A 22,864-nucleotide genomic window follows, 5' to 3' on the forward strand; every position below is an offset into this window, starting at 1 on the left:
CATATGCTTTTCTTATATATACATGGAATATATTAATGTATTCACTATTTTGAGTTTTTTCACACAAAAAATATGTAATATGTTTTGACTTGATGGTCTTCTTGTTTGTTATTCTTTGGGGAACAGTGAAATAATAGCTCTCAGTTGATTAACCCTTTTTTAAAGATTTGCTGATAAATGATCACATAGATTTTTTCATACCATTTGCATATTAAATAACTGAATGAATTAATAAATACTTCATTGTCACTTCATTTAGTATCTTAGCTTCTTGCGAAGAAATTTTTAGGTTGTAGTTTTATGGCACAAAATGAAGAACATTGACTTGAGTAGAAGTCACCCCATCAAAATATCATTCTACTATATTTCTTTTTTTAATATACCTTTATTTTATTTATTTATATTTATGTGGTGCTATCAAACCCAGCATGTCCCATGTGCTAGGTGAGTGCTCTGCCTCTAAACCACAACCCCATCCCCATTATTCTACTATATTTCGTTTAAGGAAAGAGACATTCTCTACTTAAAGCCACAGATAAAAATTAATGGGTCAACATAGGAAATTTTACAGTGTGTTACCAAAATGAATTAATAAAGAAAAGATGTAACTGAGATAAGATCCACATTCTAAACATTTGTTTATGCTGTAAGTACACATTCCTAGTGCTTATTTTAAGTATGATAGCTTCCCTTCCACTCTCTTGAAAAACACCCATTTTTTTGTTATAATCTCCACATTTACTGAGATTTGTATTATTAGGATTTATGATATATTGAATTAAAAAACAACATATTTAGGGCTATACTTTTGAGAAATTAACTTTGGCAGTGAGATAATCCTGATTAAATTTCATAGTAGATCAATTATATATTATTTAATCTAACAACTGAGAAGAAGCAGTCTGTCTTTAGAAGCAAATAATGGGAATAATTGACTTTTTTTTTTAATTACAGGACTATGTTTAGGAAAATAAATGGATTTTGCTAGGGCCCATATTTTAAAGTACTATATACATTGTATGGCTAAAACCAACTTTCTAACTTGTAATACTCACTTTGACCATCTTTTGTGTCTATAGATCAGGATTAAAAGCCTTAAAATACAGTTGACCTTCTACATCCTTGGATTCAACCAACTGTGGATCAGAAATATTAAAAACTAGTTCACTTGAATTGAACATGTTCAGATTTTTTTCTTGACATCATTCCTTAAACAATACAGTTGTTATAAACAACTTTTTACATAGCATTTATGTTGTGTTATTATAAGTCATCTAGAGATGATTTAAGGTATACAGGAGGATGAAGTGGCTTATATGCAAATGCTACTTCATTTTATTTAAGGGATTTGAGCATAAAGAGGATTTTGATATCTGGGAAAGGTCCTATAACAATTCCCTTCAGATACTGAGGAATGCCTGTATATTGACACAATTTTTTTTTAAAGAGAGAGAATTTTTAATATTTTTTAGTTTTCGGTGGACACAACATCTTTATTTTATTTTTTTTATGTGGTGCTGAGGATTGAACCCAGCGCCCCGCGCATGCCAGGCGAGCGCGCTACCACTTGAGCTACATCCCCAGCCCACAATTTTTTTTTTCTTTGTATAATTCCCATTTCTTTCTTGGGTCTTTTAGCTTCACAACGAAGAGGGGATGCTTAGATAGATTGCTTTTACTGCAGAATGTAAACTTATCTAGGATTATTCTGGCAGGTCAGAATCTTCTTTTTAATCTTCTTTTAACAGGAGGTACTAGAGAGATCTGACAACATAGACTTCAATCTGGTTTAATGGTGCTTACCACTAAAGTTGTTATAAGTATGTTTTCAGAGAGCCTTATTATTGCTCTTGACTACAAAGTTTATGAAGGAGTAAAAATTTGAAGAAGTAGAGAGTAATGGACTATGAGAATATGGGAGACAAAGGAATTTAGATGAATATTTTAGTTTTATGAAGTGAAGATGATAATAAATAAAACTATTCTGTCTACATCAATCAGTTGCCTATACTTTTTAGGGACCTATTCTGAAATCACAAAGATGCCATCACTGTGTGTTTTCTTGCTCTTTTTAAAATTAGTTCTTTTTCATTTCTTATACTGTGCTCTCTAATGTGGCTATTTAAAAATCAGAGATATAATTTCCAGGATCAAAAATATATCCTTGGGTGTGGATATACATTTGTTAGCATACTTTGTTTCTGGTCATTTCTAAAGTGGACCTGAGCTTCTCTTGAATTATTGATAAGAGTTGCTTCTTCTCTTATCCCTCCTCCCCATTTTCCTCTCATTTAGATTAATTAAGCCCTGAAAAGTTACTAGAAGATTATTGAATGTGGTGGATGAAATAATTGAATTTGGCTTTTCCCTGGAGAGGATGATGATAATAAGGTGCTTACAGTGTGTCATGCACTGTTTTTAGTCTTTTCTTTACAACAGCAATATGAAATAAAACCTATTATTATTCCGTTGCATGCATGAGGAAAGGTTAGAATAGCTGTGATTTTGGCAGGATTGTTATTGAGTTATTTTTATACTACACATATATATGCATACTCCTTATGTGTATTATTCATAAGAAGGAAATAACAATAAATGGATAAAATCAAAGTGCTAAAATGGAGAGTTTTTTTCCTTAAGAAAAAAAAAAGGTGCACAAGTGTCATGGTTCTATTTTAAATGCAGTAAAACTAGAAACAATGTAGTGATAAATATTTAAAAGTGTTATATACAATATTTTATTATGCTCCGATCAGAATAATGGGCAATGTTTTCATTGGAAAGATATGTTTAAAAAAATGGTAAGTAAAAAGACCTCACAAATTTATATCCACACTGACAGTTACAAAAATGTATCTGCATGGCACTTCACAACAAATATTTTTATCTCTATTCATGTAATGTTGAGAAGATAACAGTGCAGTCAGAATAAGAGTGCAGCAGGTGTGTTCTGGAAAGAAGAGATGGCTAGTTGGGTAATGGAAACAGTATATTTTAAGAAGACTATAATTGAACTATAAAAATAATAAAGTAAAGGTGAATTGAAGGACACTCTGCAAAGTGGAATATCTGTACTGCGTTAAATGTTCCAGAAGATCTTTAGGAATAAAATTAAGTTCCCTAGAAATGGAAAATCTCCCAGAGAAGCATTTCTCCAAAGTGCTTGGGTACATCATTGTTTATAAAGGTTAACAGGTGTTACCTGTAAATAAAAGCACAGAGAAGAAAATTTGGGAAAAGCTAGTTTTATAAAAATTAAAGATTCTTCTGTGTGGGGTTCATTATCATTAGGACCTCTAACAAGCATATTCCAGGTGAGTGGGGTGGAAGCAGAATATTGAGTGCATCATTCCATAGACTTGGTTGCCTGAGACCACAGAATTGTTTGCTTCTTATTACAGGAATAGCATTCTTTGAAATGTATATTAGGAAACATTGTGATGTTACTGGAGGTGTCCATGAACAAAGGTGAGGGTTGTGCATAGCAGGTTACTAAGCTATTCAGTAGCTTGAGGTAGTATGATAAAATGTATCTTAGCAGAAATAGTCCATGAGTGATGACTGGGAGTTTCCTGGAACTATACATATTTTGAGTTAATAATCCATGAAAATAAATTCTACTCAATCTAAAAGTAATTTTTGTTTTTTAATATCAGAAGTATGCTGTATGGGAGAATAGTCAAACTTGAGAATGTATTTGATTTGGTCGTACTCTGTTAGGATAAAAGGTAGCATATAGCTCTTAACTGATTTTAAGGAATTGGCAGGTTATATTTCTATTTAAGTATAACCTGATGGAATTTTCCATAATCTTGTCTCCCACTCAGTCTTTACTAACACTACCAAGGTCAAGGTTGCCAATAAACCTCTAAAGATGAGTAGATCAATGGCCACATTCTGTTTGCAGTTTAGTGTAGCTATTTGCACCTCTGGCTCTGTTGTCTCTCATCTCTCCTGGAAACTGTCTTCTCTATTGGCTTCCATGACATTGCACTTGCATGGGCTTAGTCCTCTTAGACTGGTACTTGTCAATTCACTTTGCAATTTCCTCTTCTACTGACTTCTGAATGTTTTGCACCCTGGGGCTCAGTTTTGCCTTCTTTTCTTTTTAGGTGATGTCCTTTAGTCTGTGACTCTATCTACACGGTGATAATACCCAAATCTAATTTCTTTAACTAAACACTAAACGTGCTCAAGCCGTGGATATCTGCTTTATCCTTAACTGCATGTCAAATGATTAACACATCATCAAGCTTAATGTGTCCAAAATGAAATTTTTATTATCTCTACTTCCCAGCTTCTTTAGGAAAAAAAAAAAATTTTTTTTCAATGCTGGGGATTGTACCCAGGGCAAGCCCATGTTAGGCGAGCACTCATTCACCAAGTTATATATCATTATATATGATATAATGATATATATCCCCAGCTCAACTTATTTCTTACTTACTCTTTGTATGTTAATGGTATTGCCATCTTTCCTGAATTTTTCTCTTCAATCTGACTCTTCCACTTTTTTTAGTTATACATGACAGTAGAATGTATATTTTGTTATTTTAAAAAATTTTGTTCTAATTAGTTATACACGACAGTAGATGTATTCCACTTTTATCTACCCTTCTGCTATTGTCATCAAAGCTAACATAATCTCTAACTGGAATTACTGAAGTTTTCTTTTCCCTGATGCCTCCTCCACACACACACACACACACACACACACACACACACACACACACACACACCTTTTCCACTTCATTTTACTTTTCTACATAAGTCATCTTTTTGGAATATAATTCTCATCCTGACACACATTTTAAAGCTTTTAATAGTCTTATTCATGGCTTACAGGGACCTACACAATTCTGTTCTTTTCCATTCTTTCCTACTTCATTTTGTATAGTGTCCTCCTTGCTCACTGTGCTTCAACCACACCAGCCCATTTATAGTCCCACCAACGTGTCATTACTCTTTATCTGGAGCAGATTCCAGCTTATCCTTTGCATAGCTGGCTCCTTCTCATTGTGCAGTCCTTCACTGACTGCCCATTGGTAGACTTATGCACCCATCCTCCCTACTTTATCATTTCAAAGCACTGAATGAAATAAGAAAATGCAAGTGACTGAATTCTGAGCTGAAAATATCCACAGATGTAGAGTTTATTCCTTATATTTCTTGTAACTTCTTTTATTATATTCTGAATATAGTTGAACTCACAGTAGTCAGTGCTTCATTTTAATACATATTGATTCAGTCAGTGCTAGGGTAGAGATGAATACATTTGCAGTTCAGTGGAGTAGATATTACAATTAAGGCTTGTACTAGGTTTCTTCAGGCACACCAAATACAAAATGGTATTTTTTTAAGGGGTGGCTCTGAAGGGCTATGATTTGGGCTGGGTCTTGAAACATAGCCACCTTCATGAGGCAGTGGTAGAATATTCATATTAAAGTGCAGTGGGAACAAGATGTTAAGATAGGAGAGTATTACAGGTTATTTCACAAGTATATTATATTCCTAAGAGGGTGGATAGCCATTTGGTTCCTGAGTTTGAGTAGGCTGTAATAAAGAATAACATGGGAAACACAGGGTGTGAGACTATTGATTTGGCAAAACAGAACCTAAATAGAGAACCCTGCATTATGCTAAGGGTTCCACTTCAAACAGCCACTAGAAGATTTTAAGCAAAGAGCCATGGGATTTGTTTTTCAGAAAAAAAAAAATTATTATGGTGACAAGGTAAAGGAGCCATTTGAGAACTATGAAAATCATGGCAAAGAAGCAAGTTTAGAGGCTTAGTTTCTAGATAAGAAATAATGAGGGAGTGAATAGACAAGTGGAAGAGGGAGGAAAGGGAAATTCAGGAGATTTAAAAACCACAGGCACACACTGGTAGGAAGAGGGGAGTTGATTTTCAGATTTCTTCTGGTCTGAGGAACCTATGTACACACTGGTAGGAAGAGGGGAGATGATTTCCAGATTTCTTCTGGTCTGAGGAACCGACGTACATGGAAGTGCTGTCCACTAAAGGGAACCTGCTGGTGAAGAATACCTTAACAAAAAAGATGGTCCCTTTTGAAATGTTTGAGTTTGAGGGTAATGGTAGGATACATATTCTGATAGGTAGGTATTCATGGTACTTACTAGAGATCTGCATCTGTAACTCATGAGTAAGATCTGGGTTAGAAAAATACAACTCAGCCAAAAGCTATTAGTATATTTTGTAGTCAGCATACAAGTAGTTAAAACCCCAGAGAGAAGCCACAGAGGGAGAAACACATCCAAGGATTGAACTCTAGGGAAGACACATATTTTAAGCAGATGTTAATGAAAGACAAGGCTTACACAGTTGTAGGAAGATGATAGTGCTGACTTTAAAAAAGGAGAAGAAAACCCAGAGGTACCATATGCCAGAGATCACCATGTTAATGATGACGAAGTAATGGTCCCTCCTCCATCACAAGCTAACCCATTCTTGTGATGACAGACTGTACTCCCAGCCCCATCTAATTGTTTTGAAAATATTTGGTCCTGAAGGGAAGGGATGAGTATGTATGACTAAATCAAATTGACTGCTACCTCTGGTAAAATCAATTCAGTATACCAGTGTATTGGGAAGGTAGTATATTTTCATGTATACTAATAAACTACATTTCTTTTCTAAATACAAAATAGATTTTAAAGCTCTATATTTGGTGAAATTTAATTGCCTATCACTGATAGTTAGCCTACTGATAGTTTACAGTTGTTTTAAAGATAGCCTTTAATGGAATGTCTAGTACAATGGATACTGTAATTAAAGGTTAAGAGCATTTTTGATACATTTTGGTCCTTAGCTTTGATTAGGCTATGAAGGATGCACTCACGCTAAGTTAACTCAGAAGATACTGATTTAAACCAGGTTCAGTAGTGCACACCTGTAATCTCAGTGACTTGGGAGTCTGAGACAGGAGGAATGCAAGTTCAAGGCCAGCCTGGCCAACTTAGTGAGACCCTGTCTCAAAAAGGGTTGGGGATATAGCCCAGTGGTAGAGTGTCCCTAGGTTCAATCCTCAGTATGGCAAAAAACAAAATTGATATGTAAAAGTCAAAATGCTGATTTGAAAAAAATTAGTGAAACATAACTAAACAGACAAGGTATCCATGCCTATAGAAGTGTATTGATTTCTATGAGAAAACAAAAAAGTTGAAATATAAACACAATGTTGTTTGGTGACTAATCTTACATCAGTGGTAGTGAGAAAAAACTTTTTTGCTTTTTTATCTTCAGGGTCTTAGTCTGGGTGCTATAAGTAAAACTTAGCTATCAGTGAGGGTCTGTGACATAGAGACCAGAGACAAATATGTATAACTACAATAAGGACCTAATCATGTAGCTGAGGACAGTGACCAAGACTTGACAACATTATTTTTTCCTCTGAGGTAATTGGTATGAGGGATTATATGCTTCATGAAAATGGAGTTTGAAATGTACAGGAAGGCTATAATATTTTTTATTTGAACCTGCAGGTTCTCCTGAAAAGAAAGGTGAATATCCATCCATGAATCAAGAAAATAGCACCAGAAACCCTATCAAAAATGGAAAAGCAAGTCCAGTATCTAAAGATCAGCGGGTTGGAAAGAAAACCTCAGAGAATTTATCAGTACGGGGTCATGTACAAAAGGGGAATGATGACTCTGAAAGTGATTTTGAGTCAGATCCCCCTTCTCCTAAGAGCAGTGAAGAGGAAGAGCAAGACGATGAAGAAGTTCCTGGAGAACAAGGAGATTTTAATGATGATGATACTGAACCAGAAAATCTGGGTCACAGGCCCCTCCTCATGGATTCTGAAGATGAGGAAGAAGAAGAGAAACACAGCTCTGATTCTGAGTATGAGCAGGCCAAAGCAAAGTACAGCAGCGTGAGCCCTGTCTACAGAGACAAATCTGGCAGTGGACCAACCCAAGATCCTAATGCAGCACTCCTCACCCTAACCCATGTATGCTCTGATGTTGGGAGGGAGACTCCCAAACAGGAATTTGATGTATTTGGTGCTGTTCCCTTCTTCGCAGTGCATGCTCAACAGCCCCAGCAAGGAGAGAATGAAAAGAACCTTTCTCGACAGATGTTTCCTACTGTGGGACTAGAGCAAGAGGAATTTGATGTCTTCACTAAAGCACCCTTCAGCAAGAAGGTGAATGTCCAGGACTGCCCTGTAGTGGGGTCTGAGGCACATGCTCTTCCTGGTTGTCCCAAAAATGTAGATATATTTGGCTCCACTCCTTTTCAGCCTTTTCCCACATCAACAAGTAAAAGCGAAAGTAAGGAGGACCTTTTTGGGCATGTGCCCTTTGAGGAGATAACTGGAAGTCAGCAGCAAAAAGTCAAACAGCGCAGCTTACAGAAACTGTCCTCTCGCCAGAGGCGCACAAAGCAGGATATGTCCAAAAGTAATGGGAAGCGGCATCACGGCACACCAACTAGCGTGAAGAAGACATTGAAGCCTACCTACCGTACTCCAGAGAGGGCTCGCAGGCACAAGAAAGTGGGTCGCAGAGACTCTCAAAGCAGCAATGAATTTTTAACCATCTCAGACTCCAAGGAGAACATCAGTGTTGCACTGACTGATGGGAAAGACAGAGGGAATGTCCTACAACCAGAGGAGAATCTGTTGGATCCCTTTGGTGCCAAGCCCTTCCATCCTCCAGACCTATCATGGCACCAGCCACATCAGGGCCTGAGTGACATCCGTGCTGATCACAATACTGTCCTGCCTGGGCGGCCAAGACAGAATTCACTACATGGGTCGTTCCATAGTGCAGATGCGTTGAAAATGGATGACTTTGGTGCAGTGCCCTTTACAGAACTTGTGGTGCAAAGCATCCCGCCACATCAGTCCCAACAGTCCCAACCAGTTGAATTAGACCCATTTGGTGCTGCTCCATTTCCTTCTAAACAGTAGATACTTCTGATGGATTCTTGGCATTTATTCCTGTTTCAAAAAAGTATGAATAGTTTTATGAATTTGAAGAAAATTTATTTGTATAGTTCTTTATATCATTCATTCTTACAGGTCAGTGAGGATAGGTGATTTTTAAATAAACCAAATAGAAAAAGGAAGTATCTCTACAGGGTAGTAACTTGATGCCTCTTCAAAGCAGAAAAGGGAGCTAAATTGAAAGCTACACCCAAGCGTTTCTGCTACTGACATCACAGTATGGAAATGCAAAGTGTGGTATTTCCAATGAAAGCACATGGCACCTTTCCATTCCAGGTGTGTAGACACTGAGAAGGGACAGTAAAGCTATATCATTATTTTTGACATCACAGTGTCACTTATGTGCATATCCCAGGCTCATTCCAGATCCAGCATTTAAAACTAGGCTCCTTTGTACATACATTGATTGTGTTTATGAATTTTATGGTCTCTTCTAATTTTCACACAGAAAATAAACAAGCAATCTAGCTCTCCTTAAGAATTAGGAGGATCTTATCTGGAGAGTGTAGAGACTTAGTTCATACACACTTCTCTACAAAGCAGAGCCAGAAGAAACTGACTATTGTGCCTAAGACTGTTTATTTTAAAAAATAAGTGCCATTAATATGGGATATCTTATGATAATTATGTGAAATAATGTATGTTAATTAGTTCAATTTAGCTCTTCTACAGTGTATACAAATTTTGAAACATGTACATGATAAATATATATAATTTTTATTTGTCAATTAAGAAATTTTAGAACTATGGAGTATCTAATTGAAACCTAGAGCAAAACTGTAAAGAGACATATCTGGCATTTGAAAAATGTAGAAGACATGAATGTTATGTAAGAACAAAAAAACATTGAATACTTTAGAAACACTATTGTTTTCAAATGGCTTCTTGCCAAAAACTTTTATCATGTCCCTAAGGAAACGGATAATTGAAAAACAAACAAACAAAAATACAAAAAAACTGGGAATGAGGACAGGGTTATATAGAAATTTTATTTCAGGAAAAACAAATGTGGCTGAACCCCTGAATTTTTAAGATGTTTACAATGTAAAATCATGTTGTATTTCATAATGTACTTTGTTAAATTACCACCTTCATCAATATTCCCCAAGTCATGAGCAACAGTTATTTTACTTAGGTTAAGACAGTGGAGTAATTTTAATAAAGTGCACAGAACAATGACACCCTCAAAGCCTTATAGGCAGGACTTGTGCATCCTGCTACAAGTACCTCTGCACTAACACACCAGATCTTAATATGGATATAAGGTATTAGATGATGAGGGACTAGCATCTTAATTCTGCTAGCTGATTGTGTCTCTCGTGAAAAGAGCCCAGCTACCAAATTGCCTTTTTTCTACACCATAAATCCTAATTAGAAACTTGAGATTTTGTAGAAATCATGTTTAATGATAATAATGACATATGAATTAATGTGACTATCTGTCTAAGCTTTAAGTTATAATTAACTCTTCCCTCTCAGATTAACATTTGTAAGTTTCTAGAACAATTATGAAAAGGAATGGAAATTCATCAGCTAGCACTTTCTTTGGTTGCTCTTTGCATCCAATTAAAGTGTGTTTTATGAGTAATTTTATGAGTAATCTTAAAAGACTATCTTAATTATAGTGCCCCGCTAGGGTAAATTAGTTGCCTGTTTTCACAGTTCTGAACTTGGAATGAAGCAAAGCATATGTAACTAATCCACATTTTTTATTGCTTTCTACATGCTAAATTGGATAGAAATTGGTGAATGTGGAAGCAATATGTGAATCACAATGTAGCAGAGGTAGACCAGGCATTACATTACTATTTACAGTTGTGCTTCTAGAGCTGGACTGTACCAATTACTTATCCTTGTGCCAAAGGCAAATATTATGTTTGCACCTTTTTTTTTCTGATTCTCAGGTTGATTAATACTGCTAATGCATATGTGCAAGTAGATGTTCTTTTAAACTACAAAATAGATTCAAGTGATACTTTCTTTTAAAAGTGAAGAGTAAATTCATGAGCTACAATAGGTTTGTATCAAGATTTTTTTAAAAAAAGGAAATCTGTTGGATAATGTGTTCACAATATGTTCTCTGACTATTTAGTCTTCCATCTCTTGGTCCTCATTAGCTCATCTTTTAGAAGGGTAGTAAACTAATATGGTCTCCTTAAGATGTAAACATAAAATACATAGTTTTATTTTGCTCTTCAGTACACTGAATAATGTAAATGATTCAGACAGTATGAGACCCTTTGGCTTATAATGTTGGACAGATTTCCAAGGAAACAACTCTGCCCTGGCTTAAAATATTTACATTCTTGTTTATTATAGCATAGTTTGGTGACTGTCCTCTTTTGAGATGGTAGGTAGGAGGAAAAAAATTAGGATTCGATTGGGGAATCCAATGGAATAAAAATGGGAAAATTCCTTTGTGTTGAAGTAAGAGGCATTTTTCCAAGGAGCAGAGATTCATACTTTCCATTTTCATTGATCATCTTCCCCACCATAATCAACTGATGCCCAGGTTAATTCCCTGATAAGAATTAAATTCCCAAGGCACATGATAGCACTTAACATAGTACCTGGCACACAGCAGTCAGTAAAAGTTTGGTTCTATTATGGGGTGATCCAGTTCTGATTTAAGGAAGTTAAAAGAAAAGTATAATCCTATTACTATTTGGGTGTGCCTTGTGCTTCTAAGGATGCAAAGTAGTTATAACTCTAAACCTGCTATACTTGAACATCACACTAAGGGAAGTAACACAAGAAGCTAGCAAAATTCTTAGGCCAAAGTTGTTTCCTAACAGCTTTAACAGTGCTTGTTGATTCTGAATCATCTTTTTAAAAGTGGACCATTTGCCTAATTATTTTAATATCACTTCAATAAAATGTTAGTTTTAAAAAGATCAGTTTTTATGACATTGAAGAATGTATCTGCTAAAACAGAAAAACTGGTATATATATATAAATATGTATATTTACACATAAATATACATATATATTTATATATATAAAATAGGTGGAGGAAGGGAAGTTGCAGGCTAAATGAAATGTAACTGATTAGAATATTTATTCAGAAGTGGTAACACTCATTTGCCATCCTTGGGTATGTGTATTTGGGCATAGTTATAACATTATCTAGATTTGCAGATACATGCACCTTTCAGTCCTACCCTGTTTACTGTGTAACAATGATAGACTATTTTCTTTTTGCTGGTGGAACATACTAAGTTGGAATCCACTCTTCTTTGTTGGTGTTCATCAGAACAGTTTCTTACTACTCAGCTCTTCTGCTGAGTTTTAAGTTCTGGTACTTCACATAAGCACTGTCAGAAGGTACAAGTGTATTTAATCACTAGTTCTGAGGAGTTTGGGTACATTTGTTTATATACAGAATGTGCAGTGAATTTTTCATTTTTTTCTTTTTAGCAAAACTACTCTTATCATTTTAGGTCCAATTATTGAATAGACAGTCTACTGTGAGGATGAGATGACATATCTACTGTGAGAATAACAATAATTATTTGAGAACTTTTATACTCAGTGGTGTTTTATATATTAAGATATAATTATATACACATGCATGAACATCACATCTCTCTACTGTGGAGTTAATGTGAATTTTTAAAAAATGGAATTGCAACCACAATCATAGCTAAAAGAACATTCACTCCTACTGAAGGTTTACAAAAGCCACTAAAAGAATAAAGTAAGTGAAAATGCAAAGGGTCACTTGGGGTTTTGTTTTATTTTAAAATTTATAGTGCTACTTTTGAAAGAATTGTTTTTATTACTATGCTCTTTTGTGATCAAGAAGTCATCTAATAGCAGTATAGAAGCTACTTTTTTTAATTGCTGGCAAACAGCTTTAAGTGCACTTTCTTTGATTACACTTCCATTTTTTGTTAAACTTGAATTTTCTGAAGCCTTTTATGTACCACTAAGCAAATAACTTTAACCTTTAAAAAAACGGATTACATCATTATTGTATTTCTAATAGTTGTAAAACATACTTGCTAAAATAACTCAGTCCTCAAATGTAGCTGGGAAACTTGTGAGACAGGATTGGTTATCCCCCCTCCCATATCTAATTAAGCACTAACATATTATGACTTTATTGCCTTTATATTGCTTATTCTTGTATTCTGTCCCTGATACACTTTGTTTTGTTTGAAATTTGAAGTTATTTTCTTACTGTATTTATCATACCTCTTTTAATAATCTGCTTTCTTTAAATGCAATAAATTAAAAATGGATTACCTATTCTTTATAATCAGTGACTTTGGAGTTTTTCATTATTGTCTTATTAAAATATTGGATATAAATTTCTATTGAGTTCTTTCATTTATACCATGGACCTTTAAACATCTATTGTGTACCAGCAAAATAATATAAAAATAAGACTGTTCTTAAGGAGCCTTTAGGATTTAAGTAAGAAAATACATTTGACCTAAATTTTTTACAATAAAAAGAATATAGCACCATTATTTTAATCACTTACTGACACTTATACTGATGATGGTACGGCAGAAACATGAGACCTTGAAAATACCTTTAGGATAACTTGTTTGGCATAGTTTTTACATTATTTCTACTTTTTAAAAAACTATTAAAAGCCTGCTAATATATATAATTGTTAAAAATCTTTTTAATATTTTGGTCTTTGACTATGTCAGAAAAGCAGTTTTGGAACATTAATGAGGAAAACATGGGGTTGATGAACTAAGGCTTGGTGTCAAGGTTGTGGTATTATAATGTAATATCCCCCAAACTGGAGTCTAGATTGGTGGCTTATGACAAGTTTCTCAACCAAAACCAAGATTCATCTTACTTCGTACTTTTTTTTTTTTTTGAAGTAGTAACATTCATTTCAAGTTATGTGGGAAAATAAGGGCTTTTGTATCTTCTTAATGAATAGTGCAAAACACCATAGTATCACAAATGAAGAGAAAGTTATATTAAAAAGTTTGTATGTATCACTGTTCAAATTGTTATAGTTAACCCCTTATGGTGCAACTTGAACTGTTTGGTTTGAATACTTCCTTTTTCAGGAAGCCGAGCTTAAGCTTCATATGTAGTTAATATTCTCATATTAAAAGTTTGAACTCTTGAAATTGTATTTGTTACATGTTAAAAACATGGCTGGCACAACTGAGAGCACATGTATGCTAGGTAGTGTTTAATCCTACATTTGTAGAGCAAGATGAAGGCTTTTGTGGCTCTTCGTTTCAGGCACGTGAGTATACAGAGGTTCACTTTTCATAAGTGGGCCATACTATTTCTATCTCCCTTCAAAAAGTGTTCTTTTAAGGTAGTTTCAATTCTTGATCATTACCTTACTACTGTACAGAAGTATGGTATCAAGTTTCAGGGGAGCTCAGTACTCAAGAACATCCATACCTCTCTTCAGTATAAACATGATTATTGTGATAATGCAGATAAAAGATACTTCTGCCTCTCTTCTAATAGCTGAGCTGATTCTTTACACACTTCTTTGGTAGGAATGGAATTACTAAGAATGATGATTTGGGGTGGATATGGACCTATTCAGCAACTGGCAGGAATGTAGAAATGCAAGCTTTGCCCCTTGACGGTTAGTACAGGGCAAAGTATATCTCTAGTAGGTACCTGCCAAATGGAGAGCTGTACAGCTTTATGCCAGTCAATCACAATCTTCAAATCGTACACTCTGTCCAGGTGGGATGCCATGTGATGTGACAAGATATTCCCTGATTCTTCATTCCTGATTCTAAAATATGATTTTTAAAGCTGTTATGTATTAAAAAGAATGACAAGCAGCACTTAATATATTTAGTAAACCCAGTTTATTTACATAATACATATTTTACCATGCAGCTTACGGAATTGCACTCAGAGTAATAAACAAAAATAAACCGGTACTATCTTGCTATTTGAAAATAGCTTTATAAAGATAACTTTCTTAAATGAGTTAACTAAACTATAAAAATTGCTATGATAACTTAAAAAAAAGCTAAAAATAATTTTAAAATATACTTGTAAAGTCTGTAGATAAAGAGCTTTTATAATTTACACATAGGTAAAAATTAAAAGTAGTCTTTTTTAGTATTGTAGCTGGAAATTATACTTCTAATTAACTAATAACAAAAAATAACTTATATATACATTATTACAAGGCTCAGATTTCTAGGCAACTTTTAAATATTCTTTAATGTTAACAGTGTCTTAAAACATTTTACCAGTAGTACTGTGCACATAGTAGGTGGTCAGTAAATGCTGACATACATAAGTATTTATAGTTGACAGCAACCCACATTCATGTGAATATTCCTTTACAATTAATACATCATAGTAAAGATAAAAATCAGAGGATAGCTTTCTTACAATATTTAACATTTTCAGAAAACACTTAAGTATTAATAAGGAATAATTCTTCCTATAGACCTGTATGCCCTTTAAATTCAAAGAAATAATCATTTAAAAACAAAATATGCTCTTTTTTAATGTATTAATTTGGGTGGCAAGTATTACATAATTCATACACTATGTAAGATGGGAATTTTTTTAAAAATTAAACTTAAAAGGCTATTTTTTAGAATATTTTATTGGAAAAAAATGATTCCACACCTAAAATAACTGGACTTTCCCCTCATTTTTAACTTGATGATAACTACTTAGTGTACTTCATTTGGATGAAATGTCAATTTAGAAGCAGTAGTATTATGTAAGCCAATAAAGGATGTTTTAGGGGAAATATGTCCTATTTACACCAAAATCTCCTATTACTTAGTATATAAATCACACTGTGGTCTATGAGATACTATAGCCATTTTCAAAATAGCATTCCACCATAATAATGAGTATGATATCACATGCCCTTACTGGGCCCACTAGAAGAAAATTCTCCTTGCTGAGATACCAACATGGAAAATGTATATTCCAAAATCACTACACTGGAAAGGAACAACATTTTACAGATGGATAAACTGAGGCACATTAAAGTAACTTTTCTAATACTGAATGTACAAAAGGCATATTGGGAATAAGATTCAACATCAATGAACATTTTTCTAGATATCCAGTCAGTTCTATCTTGAAAACATACCAATATTTAAAACAGTTTGTCAACTCATTAAGAAATGTTGGTAATAATTTATAGTCTAACAACAATTTTTTATGAATGTCTGATTTAAGAGATTTAATTTATGCATATGAAATGATCAATGAACAAACGGCAACAACTGTATTAGTAAAACCATTTTTTTAAGTATAAACAATGACAAATTTAATGCTTCAAGTCCAAATTGTATTCATTTTTAATTTTTCTGGTTTTGGGGATTGAACCCAGGGGCACTCTACCAGTGAGCTATATCTATATCCCCTGTTCTTTTTATTTTTTATTTTGATACAGGTCTCACTAAGTTGCTTAGGACCTTGCTAAATTGCTTAGGTTGGTCTCAAACTTGTGATCCACCTGCGTCAGCCTCTCTCGAGTTGTTGGGATTACAGACATGCACTGCTGCATCCAGCTTCAAGTCCAAATTTTATTTTTTTTAAATTTTTTTTAATTTTTATTTTTATTTTTTTTTCATCTTTCATACATTTGATTCATGTGAGTTATGCTTTTCCATTTTTACCCCAAATACAAATTGCAGAATCACATTTTAGATGGTGAATATAAACATTTTATCAATGCAATGTTAACTTATGCATAAGCTGAAGACTAAAGCACAGTCCTCATCAACTGGGGCATCAGCATCACTTTATTCTAAGGCTTAAGGTTCAGTTCAGGGTCAAATCAGGGCCATGTAAATCTTATGGCCTTGAAAGTAGCACCCATATAGCTGGGAGTCCTCATCATCAAATTTCTTTTAGAATTTTGGGATCAAAATCTTCTATAATCCACTTGCAAGAATTCAATTATGATATGGAATTAAATAAACTCTGGAATTAAAAGGCTTGAGTAATGATTTGATTATTAGATCATGGAATTTGTTGCTTAATCATGTCCTTAGTTTCTAATGTGATTCTTCTGTGATAAAAAGAAACATTGCATGTTCATTTCCTCTTCTTAATACCTCCCCTAAAGAAGAACTCTTGTTCTGACGAACTGAAAATTCTTAATGTTTCTAAGGAGAGAACCTGTGGCTAAAGGAAATAATATTTTAAGTGCCAGATTTTCACAAACCATGTATTTAAAGGCTATGATTACTCAAAATCACTATCTTAGCTTGTATTAAACATAGGCTGTAACAAACCTCACCTTGATTAGGCACTTAAATTTGATGATTTAACAAAAATATCGAAAATATCTTCTATTAAAGTAATCACACAGGATGACTCCATTTCAAATGGAGATGAGCCCTTCCTAAGGAAATTAAGCTGGTGTCAAGTAAACTGAATCCTATTTCTACAATAGTTTCACATTCATTGTTACCATTCAGATTATTTGTTATGATCGCCAACTAATTCTCATTTTCTATATAAGCAGCAAATTAGTAGTTTTAAGGGTCTACAAAGCAGTTATTACTACAGATCCCTAGGTATATTTTTCCATTTTTATAAAGCATTACCAATGATACCTTAAACAAGAAGAAAAAGAAAAAGATGAATGGGAACCTTAAAAATAGTGGGGGTATACAAATCCCCATTTTATATTGCTTAACAACTGAATTCACCAGGTGGCCATACCTGAATTCTTCACAAATGTGAAACATAGTCAGGACAAGGCTTGCTATGTCTGTACTGCATGACATATACTGTTGACTGATGCCACCAATATAACATCACTACTGCAAGGATATGCCATATTTGGTGGCTAGATCCGAGGTAGTTTAGTTGTCCTAGAAGGAAGGTAGAAAGAAATTAATACTGATTGTACTATTTTGATATTAAAAGAAAATAAGTTTCTGGGGCTGGGTTGTGGCTCAGTGGTAGAGTGCTTGCCTAGCATGTGTGAGGCATTGGGTTTGATTCTCAGTACCACATAAAAATAAATAACTGACAACTAAAAAAATATTTAAAAAAAAGAATTTTCTAATCTTCAGGCTTGGAAATATGGCTTAGTGCCTGCTGATCCAAGTTTTTTTTTTTTTTTTTTTTTTTAAGGATGAACACATATTTGGGTCTAATTTTAAGGTTTTATCAAGAACACAAGTAATTTTTAGAAATGATATTCACAATGTATTTTTAAAAATCTAACTTGTAATTTTCAGGAATTTGACCTTTTGCCTCCCGTGTCTCAATTCCTATCTGGTGTAATGGGAAAAAAAAAAAACCCAAAAACCTGAAGAAATGAGGGTTACAAATCGGCGAGTAATTTAGGTATGAATCTGTGAGTAGGAAATGCACTGTTGTGTTTAGATAAGAACCTGCTAGGAAATGCACTATTGTGTTTAGATATGAACCTGCTAGAAGCACTTCTTTATTTTATGCATGTATGCAAGGAGAAACCTCAGTCCCGAATCTTAATACTCTAATGGAATAATGTGCAAAATTCTGTGGTAGTAATGGGTTAATTAACTAAGGTTGATTAGTTTACAATTTCAGAAAACAATTTAATTTCTCTTTATGGCTAAATATTAAATTCCATGGAGATTAATAATTAAAATGTGGAAAGCTTCTTGATCTTTCCTGGTGTAAAACAGAAGAACAGCTATAAAAACAAGCGTAAACTTTCTCTTAGTGAGTCTATGGTCGTGTAATGTAACTATTCTCCAACCTCTTCTTGTTTTTGTCTTACCAAGAATAATAATTAGTGCAGAACATTAATATTAAAGTGTAAGTCAACAGGATTCTTTCTATATAGGTTCTTGGCTTTTTTTTTTTCTTTTCTTTTTTTTTGGGGTGGGGTAGGGCACCGACTTCTTGACTCCTAAAGAAGCTTACAGATTCAGTTTTAAAAACCAAATTCAGCCCAAGCAACTTAGTGAGAACCTGACTCAAAATAAAAAATAAAAATGGCTGGGGATGTGACTCAGTGGTAAAGTACTCCTGGGTTCAATCCCCAGTACCAAAGAAACAAACAAACAAACAAAACAACAACAACAACAACAAAAAAGCAAATACAGAGAATTTGAAAAGAAAACTGGTTATCTTGTAAGAGTAAACAGTAGTACAAGGGATCTATTCAATTCCATTCATGATACCTTGGACATCCTTGGGTCCATCAAATACCACTGTGGTGTTTATGTATTTTAAAAATTTAATGTGAGCTGAATTTAAATTTTTAGGCTTAATTTTTTTTTAATATCCCATTATTCACCACCTACACTTCCCCACAGTTCTCTCATACATGAAAGAAGGTACTTATCCCTGAGACTATCACTTTCACCTGGAAAGCCTGTAGTGTTTATGGTCTTCATATCTCTACTGCTTTCACGTACCTGCACTAAACCACACATTCAACTTCAAGGGGCACATTTTATATCAAGCTCATCTTGGATAAAAGTTAAGTTACAGAACATTTGATCTTTTGTAGGTTTTCTATATTAGACAATTCTAAAACCTGGACATTGATATTTTAAGATCTAAAAAACTACAGCCACAATCACATACTGTAAAAAAAATTTATGGCTCGATCTTCTACTTGTCTGTGATCAGGAACAGAATTTTTAAAAGAATCATTAACAAAGTTATAAAAAATTTATATTTTACCAGAATCTGTTTTCTGAGGAAAATTTTGGCCCTGCCTGGAAGATAGTTGATCTTCAATTCAGGAGCATATCCTAGTAATGTTCCCACAGCCTGATGTGTACACACTCAGGCTCTTAGTATTCCCATTCCTATTCAAACCTCAGGGTGAAAAATCAAGTACAGAGGAATGCCTGAGAATCTGTGGTGGATTCATTCTCTATTCCAGGGTTTTTCATATTTTCTCCTTCCTGTCTTTAATTCACTGTGGAAGAGATTCCTAACCTAGGAAGAAGGAGCACTGAGTTTGCAGTTTGGATTTAAACAAATCCTTGTTTTCTGTCTTCCAAATTAAAAAAGAAAAAGAAAACACTATGTACTACATAAAAGTTGTTCTTGAGTCAAGCTAAGGCTTACCTGGATTCGCATCATTTTGCCTTTCATTAAACTACATATCTCACTTTGAAGACCAAGTTGAGTGATATCATTATACTAATTGCTAGCATTTATTGAGGGCTTACGACATGTTAGGAACTGTGCTGTTTTATGTTCATTTTCTCATCTAATCCTGACAAGAACCCCAAATAAGTATTATCCCTGTGTTTCATATAAGGAAACTAGAGCTGCAAAAGTTTAAGTTATTTGGCTCATGCAGCTGATATAGTATTTCCAGGCAATCTGACTCCAGAGATAGAGTGTCAAAACAAATACATATTTTGGAGAATAATCACTCCACCCAGTATCCTCTCTGTTATTTTCCATCAGAAACACTTTTCTTTGAACTGAATAATGTAGAAAATTATCCTTTTCTTAAGTGACTGGCTTATAACTATCTTGGGGACAAACAGACTCATCAATTTTATTATTCTTCTTAGCTCTGGGTAATAGGAAGCAGAAAGTAAAATCACAGATAAGGGGGGACTATTGTTTTATGACCCTCACCACTTATTGGATTCAACTCATACTCTGAGAAAGAGCATGTGAAAGCCCTTTGAAAGGTAGGGCTTTATATAACATTAAGGAATAGAATTACCCTATAATCAAAAATGCTGAAAAATAAATCTAAGTTTTGATTCTGTGAAGCATTTACTTAAAGCTTATACTTAAGAATAAAGCTGCAAAACCTCTGTGAAAGAACACCCACCTGGAAAGTACCGCTCTGGAACTTTGGAGATGTAGAATAGGAAAGCAAGAAGAGCAATCACATACATCACAATTACACGAGGAGCAAAATCCTGAAAAGTAAAACATGTTTTTTTTTTTTTTTCCACAGATCTTTCTACTTTACTGAAGTCTCAATTTATTATGAATATGATGGTAGAATTTAAGACTGTTCAATCTGAATTGTTCTATAGTAAATCTCCAATAATAAGCCTGATTTTCATTCTTCAGGAAGAAGTCCACAGAAATGGAGCACAGTGGATGCCCTAAAGGTTAGGCTACTAAAAGAGTGAGGGCTTTATGCTGCTGAAGGTCCTAGTGTGTCTGAATCCTCTAAAATGTATGCATCTGGGTTGGATACATATGGGAATGGAGTAGTCTCTTGGCTTATAATGAGTAAGCCAAGAGACTACTGACTAGTGACTTATAATCAGAAATGATCTACACAGCTTGGTCCAAGACAAAAATCTTCCTATATCACAGAAAAAAAAAATGGTTCTCTCTTGGATATCAAGCACTCTATCTTACTGCTGATGCTCTATTAGAAAAGTTTTCCTGGAGAAAAATTGAAAGCATTCCTCTAAGAACTGGAACAAGACAGGTTGTCCTCTTTCACTACTTCTATTCAGCACAGTCCTTGAAACTCTAGCCAGAGCAATTAGGCAAAAGGAAGAAATTAAAGGGATACAAATAGGGAAAGAAGAGTTCAAACTATCCCTATCTGCTGATGACATGATTCTGTATTTAAAAGACCACCCCCCCAAAATAAAAACTCCACCAGAAAATTTCCAGAACTCATAAATGAATTTGGCAAAGAAGCAGGATATATAATTAACACTAATAAATCAATTGCCTTACTAATCACCCATGATGAATTAGCTGAAAGAGAAATAAGGAGAACCATCCCATTCACAACAGCTCAAAAAAAAAAAAAAAAATACTTGGAACTCAATCTAACAAAAGAAATGAGACCTCTACAATGAAAAGTACAGAACATTAAAGAAAGAAATTGAAGACCTTAGAAGATGAACAGCTCTCCCATGTTCTTTGATAAGCAGAATTAATATTGTCAAAATGGCCATATCAAAAGTGCTATACTGATGTAATGCAATCCCTATTAAAATTCCAATGATGTTCTTCATAGAAATAGAAAGAGCAGTCACAAAATTCATTTGGAAAAACTAGAGGCCCAGAATAGCCAAAGCAATCCTTACTGAGAAAATGAAGCAGGATGTACCATAATACCAGATCTTAAATTATACTATAGAGCTATAGTAACAAAAACAGCATAGTATTGCCAAAACAGACATGAAGCCCAATGGAACAGAAGACACAGAGATAAACCCACAAAAATATTATCTCATGCTAGACAAAGGCACATAAACACACATTAGAGGAAAAAAAGAGCCTCTTCAACAGATAGTGCTGGGAAAACTGGAAATCCATATGTAGGCAAAATGAAACTGAACCCCTAGCTCACCCTGCACAAAACTCAACTCAATATGGATCAAGGATCTAGGCATTAGACCAGAGACCCTGTACCTATGAGAAGAAAATGTAGGCCCAACTCTCCATCATTTTGGCTTAGGAACTGAATTCTTCAACAAGACTCCTAAAGTGCAAGAAGTAAAACCAAGAATCAATAAATGTAATTGTATCAAACTAAAAAGTTTCTTCACGCAAAGAAAACAATCAAGACCATGAAGACAGAGCCTACAGAATGGGAGAGAAGCTTTGCTACCTGCCCCTCAAATAGAGCATTAATCTCAAAGATATATAAAGAACTCAAAAAACTTAACAACAAAACAAACAACAACAAAAAAACCAAAACAAAAAACCAAATGATCCAATCAATAAATGGGCAAAGAAATTAAGCAGGCACTTCACAGAAAAATAAATACGAATGATCAAAAAAAAAAGAAGAAGAAATGTTCAACATTCTTCTCTAGCAATTAGAGAAATGCAAATTAAAACTACACTGAGATTTCATCTCACTCCAGGCACAATGGCAATTATCAAAAAAACAAGTAACAATAAATGTAGGTGAGGATGTGGAAGGAAAGGTTCACTCATACATTGCTGGTGGGATTGCAAATTGGTGCAACCACTCTGGAAAGCAGTATGGAGATTCC

General features: G+C 34.3%; 2 protein-coding genes across 12 annotated transcripts in view; one reads left to right on the forward strand and one right to left on the reverse strand.

Annotated features, from left to right (window-relative positions):
- The window catches only part of Bmp2k (BMP2 inducible kinase), a 131,439-nt gene extending 118,154 nt beyond the window's left edge, over positions 1-13,285 (forward strand). For both annotated transcript variants that reach the window (XM_076864882.1, XM_076864883.1), the window contains one exon: positions 7,504-13,285. In XM_076864882.1, coding sequence (XP_076720997.1) covers positions 7,504-8,936 — 1,433 coding nt within the window. In that variant the 3' untranslated portion in view covers positions 8,937-13,285. The remainder of the gene's footprint in view (positions 1-7,503) is intronic.
- The window catches only part of Paqr3 (progestin and adipoQ receptor family member 3), a 98,772-nt gene that overhangs the window by 61,176 nt on the left and 14,732 nt on the right, over positions 1-22,864 (reverse strand). For 3 of the 10 annotated variants that reach the window (XM_076864884.1, XM_076864891.1, XM_076864892.1), the window contains 2 exons: positions 20,716-20,806; positions 16,508-17,782 (listed from right to left, as the gene is read on the reverse strand). The exons of 1 other annotated variant lie outside the window; for it this stretch is intronic. In XM_076864884.1, coding sequence (XP_076720999.1) covers positions 17,640-17,782; positions 20,716-20,806 — 234 coding nt within the window. In that variant the 3' untranslated portion in view covers positions 16,508-17,639. Of the gene's footprint in view, positions 1-5,182; positions 8,967-14,588; positions 14,710-16,507; positions 17,783-20,715; positions 20,807-22,864 lie in introns of those variants that run through there. 6 more of the 10 variants (XR_013092178.2, XM_076864886.2, XM_076864887.1 and 3 more) reach the window with 6 other exon arrangements.

This window comes from Callospermophilus lateralis, chromosome 8, assembly GCF_048772815.1.
Source record: "Callospermophilus lateralis isolate mCalLat2 chromosome 8, mCalLat2.hap1, whole genome shotgun sequence".
In the NCBI taxonomy this organism is placed as follows: Eukaryota; Metazoa; Chordata; class Mammalia; order Rodentia; family Sciuridae; genus Callospermophilus; species Callospermophilus lateralis.